This window comes from Pyxicephalus adspersus, chromosome 8, assembly GCF_032062135.1.
Source record: "Pyxicephalus adspersus chromosome 8, UCB_Pads_2.0, whole genome shotgun sequence".
Taxonomy (NCBI): domain Eukaryota; kingdom Metazoa; phylum Chordata; class Amphibia; order Anura; family Pyxicephalidae; genus Pyxicephalus; species Pyxicephalus adspersus.
This window is the reverse complement of record NC_092865.1, coordinates 42086007-42096557: the sequence shown is the minus strand read 5'-3', so window position 1 is coordinate 42096557 and position 10551 is coordinate 42086007. Positions and strand designations below refer to the sequence as shown.

General features: G+C 36.3%; 1 protein-coding gene across 1 annotated transcript in view; it reads right to left on the bottom strand.

Annotated features, from left to right (window-relative positions):
- SHISA8 (shisa family member 8) overlaps positions 1–7077 on the bottom strand; it is a 27326-nt gene extending 20249 nt beyond the window's left edge. The window contains exon 1 of the mRNA XM_072420201.1: positions 5764–7077. Coding sequence (XP_072276302.1) covers positions 5764–6272 — 509 coding nt within the window. The 5' untranslated portion in view covers positions 6273–7077. The remainder of the gene's footprint in view (positions 1–5763) is intronic.
- Between the last annotated feature and the right edge of the window lie 3474 nt (positions 7078–10551).

Below are 10551 nucleotides of genomic sequence, written 5' to 3'. Positions count from 1 at the left end.
GAGCACACTCGAGTCCGGACCGCGGTAAACCGCGCTCGCTGGTCGCGCGTACTTTCACGCTTCCAGCGAGCGCGGATTTTATTGATGAATCAGGGGCATTGGGTCTGATTTATGAAAGCTCTCCAAGGATGGAGAAGATACACTTTCTTCAGCGAACCTGGGTGATCCAGCAAACCTGGAATGGATCTCCCCCAAGATTAAAAATATTTGCTAACAAATAGAAAATTACTTTTTCCTGGGAGAGGTTTATTAAATCAGGCCCGTTGCAAGTGGAGAAATTTTTATGGAGTGGTCAAAAATGCCAGATGCTAGAGGGAAGTTATACTAAATCACTACAAGTCATTTCTGCTGAAAAGGCAATACAATCTTATGGCTAAAGGTGTATTTGCTTTTTCTATAATTTAGCATTACATCTATTAGCACTTTGTTAAAATGGTATTGGAAAGTCAAAAGTTCTTTTTGTTTTTATTCAAATATACCAATTTTATGCATAGATATTACTCGAATAAAGATTTAAGATATTCCCATGATCAAATATGTTTGTTAACCTATTGTACCTGTTGTACCTATTGGGCCCAATTTATTAAAGCTCTCCAAGGCTGGAGAGGATACACTTTCATCAGTGAAGCTGGGTGATCCAGCAAACCTGGAATAGATTTCTTCAAAGTCGTCTGCTATTTGTTATACAAATTGCGTGCAAGAGGATGAATGGGGCATGTTGATAAGGGATAAAAATCAAGAAAGGTGTGGCCTTCCAAAAGTTACTGAGTAGAGGGTATGTAGAGTAAAGGTCTTCCCAGGAGGAACAGAGAGGAATGAGCAGGGTGAGTAGGTAAATGTGAAAAGAGATGAGAACAGATCAGTGAAGTGTGCAAAAGGAGGGCGGGTGGTATAGAACATAATATCACATGTCACATGATATGTGTGTCTTGGATAAGGAACAAACTGCATTCAAAAGAATAGAAGATGAAAGTAAATTACATCCAATTGGTTGTTCATGAGCCAAAGGTGTCTGGGTCTTTAGGAACTTATGGTAAAGGGGCAAGTTTTTTTCATTATTTATTCTCATGCCAGTTATCTTATAATCATTCAGTTATCTTATTAAAATTCAAAGAAGGAGATTTTAAACCTCTGGCTATTATCTGCCTAGTGTGGGTAACAAATAGAGCTGGAGCTTTAAATAATGAGTATGGGAGAGTTTTAGCAGATGGAAGGCAAGAATATAGTGAGATACTCTAGGTACATAGGCCTCAAAGCTTATTGAGGTAAGGGATGGAGTATGTTCTTTCAGAAGGATAGAAAATAATGATTTAATTGAAAAGAGCATAATGGTACAGATGGTGAAAGTAATGCATGTTTATAAAAGTTTGTGGAAGTCTTTAATTCCAGACAAGGTTACTAAGCAGTGAATTTCAGTAAATTCTTTATTTATCCAAAAAACCAAAGCTGGATGTGGATTCTCTATGCCAAAGAGGTGTTGGGGAATACAAGATCCTCAGTGCAAGATGAAATGATAATGAATTGAATAGAATCCCAAACATTCAATTATGGAATGAGGGTTTGGCCAAAACTTTGGGATCTGGAGATGTGTGGAACCTAAAGAAGGGCTAAAGATGCTATGAAATATTTGTTTATGGTCTCCAAGAGGGCCCATAAAGAGATTTTGAGGATGAAATCATGTGAAATTTAGACCTTAATGTCTATAGACCTTAACGTTAACCATTTGTGGGGTACTGCGCCAAATGCTTTTGTAAAGTGGAAGTATACTATATCATGAGCTATGTATTTGTCAAAATTTTTCTAATTTCTAATTGACACAGACTATCACTTACATTTTCCTTCAAAAAACCTTTATGTGGAATCGTCCGTATCTCGGATGTCCTTAACATGGGGACCACCTATGTGTATATATATATATATATATATATATATATATATACATATATATATACAGGTGGTCCCCAAAATCGCTATTCTGTGTGTCACCTTGATTATTGTGGATCCCTGCTGCATTGCTGACTAAAGTCCTGTCTCCCCATCTCTTACATTCACTTAGTGTATGGGATTTGATGCTCTCAGACAGTTTAATTTCTTCTCATCTACTTTTGGTAGGGTGCTACCTGGCTTGGAATCCCCTTCTTCCTACTCTTGGCGGTCTTGCCATGGCTATAGAGATGTTTATTCCTTACTTACACTCCATGGAGTCTTTTCCTTTGCTAGTCTGTGTGCTAACATAGATATTCCTAGTTAAGCACTAGATCCTTATCTCCAACTCCGTCATTTTATTTAAATCTCTGATTCAAGGCAAATCCTTCTGGATGACTGTTACTATTTTTGAAATACATTGCAGGGACCTTCTTTTCCCACTTACTAATCTGTCACTGTCCCATTGACTGTATTGGCCCCTTTGAACCTGTCCCCTCACATTTAACTTGTGTTCCTCTGGACCTTTCCCAATCTCCCTTTTTTTTTTCATTCCATGCCTTATTTTCATCAACACCCAAATATCCCAACCTATTGTGAACATCCCACTTGGTAGTGGCCCATATTCCCTTAACCTCGGTGCCTGGATATTGGTTTCCTTTTATGGAGTTGTTTTTGTGACCTGCAATACTGTTGAGACATGTACAAAACCTAATCTTTCACTCTGCATTTTGTTTGTTATTAGTTCATAATGTTTATTGTATCCTTAAAATACCTTATAAAATCTTAAGTACAGAAAGGTTTCATATCAGAGGCAGAAGGCTCTTGAAGTGTACCTTCCAACAAAACAAATGACACTTATCTTTACTGGGTAAAAGGAGTAGATTGCTCTGCCATCCTAGTCGAGTTGGTCCTGTGCCTTACTATATTCCTTCTTTGTCCCACAACAGGCTGTACATTAGAGCACTGCCATCTTCTCCCTCTTCTTCTAGGTTCTTTTTTGTATGTCACCCAACTTCGAACTGTGTGTGCGCGAGATTGGGTGACAGTCTTCCTAGAAAATGGAAGCACTTTCTGCACACGCCCGGGACTGGGCATATGCAGAAGGAGCAGCCTGCAGCCTCCTGGGATACATGACTTAGGTATCCCAGGAGGCTTCCCATCCAGTCTTTACAAACGGGGCGGTAAAGACAAAAGGGGAGGAGCCTTTAAATGATAAAAAAACATTAAAAAAAACACACCCTTATATAAAAGGGTTATTTACTCTTTTATATAAAGTAAAAATGTGATGATAGGTGCACTTTAGGGTCATAGAGAAGTCTTCCCTCAGAAATAGCATAAGGCCTTGAAAGGGCACGGTGGTTGTTCCTAATTTTGTATATTTGCATTAATTATTTACATGGCTAATCCCTATTTGAGGCAAAAGTGGATGAAAGAATTGTTGAATATACAACTATACAAGACGATGTTTACTTGAAATGTTCCACTAACTGAAAAAGATGGGATAGTATTTGCAAGTGCCTAAGACAGCCATATGTAGATCCGCTGGGTCACCTATGGTGTAAGATGTAATAGAAAATTGGGATTACTTTAGATAAAAGGAAGGTAAAATTGTTAAGACAGTGTGTCCTTCATAATACAAACACAACTTCTATTAACAGTCAGTCTTTGCTTGCAGGGATGCAAGGACAAATTCCAATGTACTGGAGATGCAGAGCCCACAGGCGAAAATGGAAACATCTGCAATCCTGCAACCTTTTTTGTCAAATAAAACACATGTGACACATAATGATATAGCTCTTTACAAAAGAATATATATGTCAGAGCACCGCAGATAACTGTAGAAACAACTTCTGATTAATTGAAATAGTCCGATTACCAGTGGATTACTCATGTGCAGAATTGAGTTCAGGGTAACCATGGTGACACTGTGTGGTACAGTTCACTGTCCTATTAGACACTAAATAATAGACACAGTCAATACTGAATTTAACAGTTCAGTTACCATTGAATTGTTAGCGTACAAAGAGGAGTACAAGGGAAATGTTGAGCAACAGACAAAGAGTAAATTTAGAAGTCCTGCTCAGCTGAAAATTAAATTAATCTGACTTTTTTCTTTGTATATATGTGCCATGTATATTAGTGTTGTGTCTGACCAAGTAGGTTACATTTTCTAAAATTCTGGTTTTACCTGTTTCATTGGGCTTTACACCTCTCTTAAATTTGAATAAACCTTAAACAATATATAAGGGACACAACCAGATCCTGACACACACACAATTCATATTTTAAGCTGTTTTACATTCCTAGTGTCCAGTACAGGCAAAAAACCATAAGAATGCTAGTTAGGATGAATTTTTTTAACTTTCCTTTATGTAAATTTTACTATGAGTACTACATCACTACTAATGATTGCATTAATAAGTCACAGATGCTTAATAGGACAGGATGACTTTGAGAAACATGACAAATGCTCAGTGGTATAAAACCAGTACAGAAAATGCTTTAACAAAACAGAATAACACATACGTTCGCCAAGCATGTCAGTATAAATATGTGCAAAGTTTATCTTTTTATGAAGTGGTACTTCACTTTTAGAGGAAAAAGAAACAATTCCCGGTCAGGTAAATATTGTAAAGAACAAATATTATTACAGCCTACTCACTGCTGGCTGAAAATTACATATAGATTATATTCACTTGCAACTTCTTTCGGTAAAATTATAGATTCTTTCTGCTGCAGATACATCATTGGTCCCAATCTAATATTTAGGATACATTACATTTCTGTGAAAATTCTCACACTCCTTTGTTGACTTAGTTGCATCTGTTAAAAGTAAGCTAAAAATTTGAATTTCTGTCAGCTTGTTTTAAAAATTTGACTTTAGCTTTAACATATACAAGAACCTAAGCATTTTTTTTTCCACTGCCTGTTACCAGATTTATAAAGTAGATACAGTTTCAAAGTAAAATAAATAACTACAAATAAAAAAGAAACTGATTTCTTTGTAGATTATTCTCCAACAGTATTTTCCTAGGGTCAGCTTTACAGACATGCCAATTATCCACCCTGTTTAAAAGGTAAGAAACATAAAACAAAGAAAATGGAAAATTGTATTTTAAAGAAATAAATAGAACAATCTAATTATACTAACAATGATTTGTGAGACTGAAATTATTGCTGCCACCAAAAAAATTTAGAAATAGACATACTGGATATATTAAATGCAATATTTGGCCTTTTCATTTACCTTTATAAAGGGCATTGACAAAAAAAATCTCTCAAATAAACTCCCATAGCTGTTAGTGGGGAAGGGATGAGGATGTTGCTAGACCTTGGCAGTCAGGACACGAATCCCAGGCCTCCTTTTCAGCAATTTCTGTGAAAATATACCTAATCACATTTTGCCCTTACAATTCTTTGGAGTAATTTTAGGACCATAATTTACTGAGCAAAAAAAACTATTGTCCGTTAAATAAACATCTGGTTTTCTATGTTTGTCTTTTTCTTTGCACAACACCGTTTTTTCAACATTGATCCATTTTAAACCTTTGCATTTATGTACCATTATTTTTCTTATAGGTTTGATTTTATTTATGGTCATATCATCATAGGTATCATAGACTCTCTTATTTCCAAGAATAGTCCTAGGTTTTAAAGAGGTATTCCCAGTGATATTTGACTCTAGAAAGAAAGATAGCAAGTGTTCAACTATACTAAGTCTCCTTGTTCCTGTGTAATAATTTTTATAATCCCCTAACTTTTTAGGTTAACTTTTTTTAAAGAAGCTTTTTAAAAAATACAGGCAAGAATGCACTAGTACTTGCCTTGTCTGCTTACCTAGACACATTCATTTCAGTTGGTGGCCTCTGAGTCTTCTCCACAGCCAATTTGGTAAATATCCCAACCAAAACCATCAGTGCAGCTACACCACAAATAATATAAACAATCATGTTGGTCTTATCCTTGCTGGGGTCTTCAGCCGACTCATCTCCTCTAGCAGGTGGTTTACCAGGGTTTGCCCAATTTGGGGTGTCATAGTTTGAACACATGCTTTGGTCCAACCTCCCATGCTTGAACTGGCAACAGAAGCGATATCCACAAGTACCACAGCAGTATAAATAACTGCTGGCATTGCAGTTAAATGGTGGGTCCCATTGACCCATCACATCATAGTATCCCCGGCATCGGTCAGCCTCCATTGGTAAGTCTGTTGGCATGGATGGTTTATATGTAGCTTGGATGGTCTCTTCTGCCAAACCTGCCTTTGTGTTTAGTGTTCTTGCGGTCACCCAAAAAGATTTCCATAATATAAGCCAATATACACCAAGTTGCAAATATGTCTCCATGGAAAATCTTCAAAAAGATTCAATCAAATGTTTTTTTTTTTTCAGATAAAATTAAAAAGATTGAACATTTAATATATATGCAGATTCCTTCCAGTCAGAACCTTCAGATTTACCTTAACGTTTTACCTATTAAAAAAGAAAATTTGTGTTGAACATATATCTTCAAGAAAATGAAAACATTAACCAGGTGGGTCAGTATAGAACATGAATGCTACGTTATGTAATCAGTTCCGCCTTTTTGGTATAAACTTATCTTGTCCTTTATGTGTTAGAATTGGTTTTTGAAGCTTTTTCATATCCAAATGGTACAAATCCACAGATGGCTTTATTATCTTCACTTCTTGTACATCCTAAGATTATCTGTTCATTTCTTTTGCATATTAAATCTCCTTGCTTCTTTTGTCCAACAGCATCCTCTCTCACCGAAGTATCACAAGTGTGTCCTTCTAACAAGCTCATGGGTGGGGGGGGAGTATAGGGAGTGAGCTTTCTCTATAGGCAGGAACACTGCACAATCTAAGCTGAGCTCCCTGGGGCTTGGCTGCCCCCTTGCTTTGATGTGATCTGTTTGACTTCATCCAAAATATGCCATTATTAGATAAAGTGAAAATGTGAAAAACTAAAGACAGGGCTTGTATACTTTTAAAGGCATGAAATCACTAACATATAATCTTATTTCAGTGCTTCAACTATCTGATTTCATCTCTTTCAATAGCTCGTCTACAGATGAAAACAAACCATGACACACAAGATCACTTCTGTTATTCTTCTACAATTACTACATAACCTGTATCTGTTTGCTGTATCTGCGCATTATTTACTTTGTTAAGTAAATAGTTTAAATTGTTTTAGTAAGGTAACATTGTAACAATTTTAAGAAAATAGTACTTGGTTTAACTTGTGAACAAAATACAATAGACATTTGACTAAGTAATAAACTGTTATACAGCTATTCTGTTTTTTTTTTATTTTTTTGATATGGTTATGTAGACACCTAGTATGTATAGGAAATAGTGGCACTGGACGAGTCTTTGGTTTCTGGATCTAGATACCTGCATGGGTGTACCTGCTTATGTTCAATTTGCTGAGCAAATCCTGTTTGAAATTGGAAGACCAAAAGGCAAGCTGGGTACTTTCTAGAGGGACATGTACCAAACGCAACATAAAAAATAGTGTACAGAATGGTGGTTCTTTTTTCTATTTAATAATTTTTTTTACAGTTTGTTACAATAATTGTACAAAATGTAACATATAGAAAAACAAGAATGAGGGGTAATAACATAATATAATAAGACAGTAATGCAGTAAAAGGATAAACTAAGTCAGGCGTAACAAAGTTCACATAATGTAATCACAATGAAAACTAACATTTGAGTCCTGGGTGCCCATCAAAGAGAAGAACTAAAAGACCACATAGAAGCCTAGCAAAGTGTGTAAACAAGCACATATCAGGCTGCATTTTCAACATTTTATGTGAACAAAACCATAAAAAACAATTGGGTAGAGGAAAGGAACAAGAAAGAGGAGAGAAACATCAATGGGAAGAAAAAGTAAAAAAAAAAAAGAAAAGGGGTAGGATAGAGTGGGAACTAATCTCTTGTTTTTCAATAGCGGAAAAAACTCCCATGAGAGTACCTGTGGGTTCACAATTCTAAAATTCGTTCATAGATATCCAGGGAGCTGATGCTACAATCATGGAGACCACACCTTAAAACAGACAGTACTGCCTTCATTTTCTATCTAAAAAATGCAACAGCAAGAAGAGAAATTTTCCTCAGAAATATTTTCAGTTTACAGACCGTTTTAGACCCTTGTCACAGGGTGAAATATGCCTGTTTTAAATCATTTTCTTTGCAATAGACAACATCAGGTAGAGAAAGGGCCCCAGTGGGGGAAAAAGGATTTGGCTTTAGATACGCTTGAAATATACATATTTTTTAGTGATGTTATAACACTAATATTTATCTTTACGTGACATTAAAACATTGTGAAAAGGGTGTGGGGTCTACACCATCTTTGGGAACGATTGAGACTTAACTGGTAGCTCAGTGACTCACAGCACTCCATGTTATGGCCCTGTCCTCTCAACAAACAAAAGAAATCCTCAGCACCCTAAGAACTGGGGGATGTCCAAGTGGCTCAGCAAAACTTTTACATGGCGATGGCACCACAATGAAAGAGCTGTCCAGGTTTTTAAAAGGTTGTAATTCAAAAGCTTTTGCTCTCATCTGGAATGTATGTAAAATTCTAAATGATCTGATGTGCAGATTGCAATTGTGCAGGTTCTTATTCATTTCTTATCTTTTCTTATTCTTATCTTAACTTCAAAATGTTAAATCCCCCATCAATGTACACATGGCTTTTAAAGAGATGTAACTTACTGCATGGCCTTGTACAAAGTCAAGGACATGGAGAAAAATGGGCACTTCAACAGTGTGCAAGTCTGTGGCCCTACAGTATTATATTCTTGGTGAGTCTGTACCCTTTCCTTTCCAATTTCCCCAATTTGGTTGAGTGCATAGAGCATTACAACCCAGTAACCTGACCACAGACAACACATTGGACACCATTTGAAGATTTTTTTAACTAACAGAAATAGAATGTTACTGTAAAGAAGTTTAAAAAATCTGACAAAATGTATTTTAATGGGATCACCATCAAGATTGTTTACACTCTCACTGGCATCGCATCATTTAAAAAAAAACATACTGATGGGGGATGAGTGCTATCTAAACTTAGGTGAAACTCATCTTCATACAGCTTCTATTAATATCTACCCTTGACATTGCATTAGTCCTTATTGTAATCAGAAAATGAAACACTTACAGTATGGGGAATACAACTTCAACATTTCTCCTCCTAATGTCTTGGTTACCTACGTTGAGACACGGTAAGTTGGGACAAGGTAAGTAGTATATCTGTACTCATTTAATTGAGCTTATTGTCTATGGGCTGTTTGCTCATCTGTTCACAATAACATCTTTTTTTTAAAGAACAATGACAAACATTGGCCGTTATACCAAAGACATGAACATGTGAACTACGATACCATCCCAATGGGTTTGGTGTCCTGTTGGCATGATATTGTGCTTTATGTTCTATCATTGACAGTGGAATATACAATGCTTTTGTTTATAAATGTGCTGTTTTCATGGTATTGTTTTTTGTCTTTTTTTTTTTGTTTCCCCTTTTCTTATTTCACCGGTCCCCTATCTTGTTTTCTTCATTGTATTTGCTCAGGACAATGGCATCATTCTAGGCAATTATATATAACATGAGAGGGCATTTAATCTTTAGAGAAATCACACACTATCCAAATCATGTGTGAAATGCACTTGTTGGAGACTGAGAAATGGTTTCCATAAATCAAAATAAATAAAAGAGGGTGGTCCTATTCCATCAAATTTTACCATAGCCCTAGGGACCCTCCTAGACTTCCCTTGGGGCCACACAACAATCCCATTTAACAAATATAGGATTTATAAATAGACTTAGTAGTTTTTCCATTTAAATGAAAATCAAAAACTGTTAAATGTTTTGTAAAATATTCTCCACATTAGAAAACTTTACACATTGGTCAACAGGTATTAGGATGTGGTATTGTTTAAGGTGGAGAGAATAATTGGATTTTTTTTCTTCCAGCACCACTGTATGACCCTGTTGCCGAGTTATAGACCATAGCTCAATCACCCCGGGGTAGAGACCCATCCCTTAGATGAATAATGCTAACACTGTCTGTCATTCCCTGTTTCCAGGCAACCTTAATTATCACTGTCCAGCTGTCAGAACACATTTAACAGGGGTGACAGGAAGATCTCATTGACATGGATGTCTGCACATAACAGCAGTGCAATGCTTATCACCAGTTTTTTGTCATGAGGTCAAAAGATCGTTTCTAAAATAATCCTTAAATATGTCAGTTCAACAAATGCCTAATTCTCCTAACACAGGACAAGATTTCATAACTGAATATGTAATCACCAACATAAACCATGTACCCCACCTGTCTTTAGTTGTAGAGGGAAATGACAGTACAGAAGCCCTCACAAAAAGAATTGATCATTACTAAGCCTTGATTTTTAGGACTAATTGCATGAAAACAATGTGGTGCTCACAGCAGTATTACAATGACTGTGTTATCAGGATGTGAGTAAGTTATAGGAAATATGTAAACTGCGTGTTGCTGCCATGGTCATGGCCCACCTAAACAAAAGTTGCATAGACCTGTGTTTTACTTTTTAAACACCTTTAAAGAGGGCATCCAAGCATACTTGCTCCA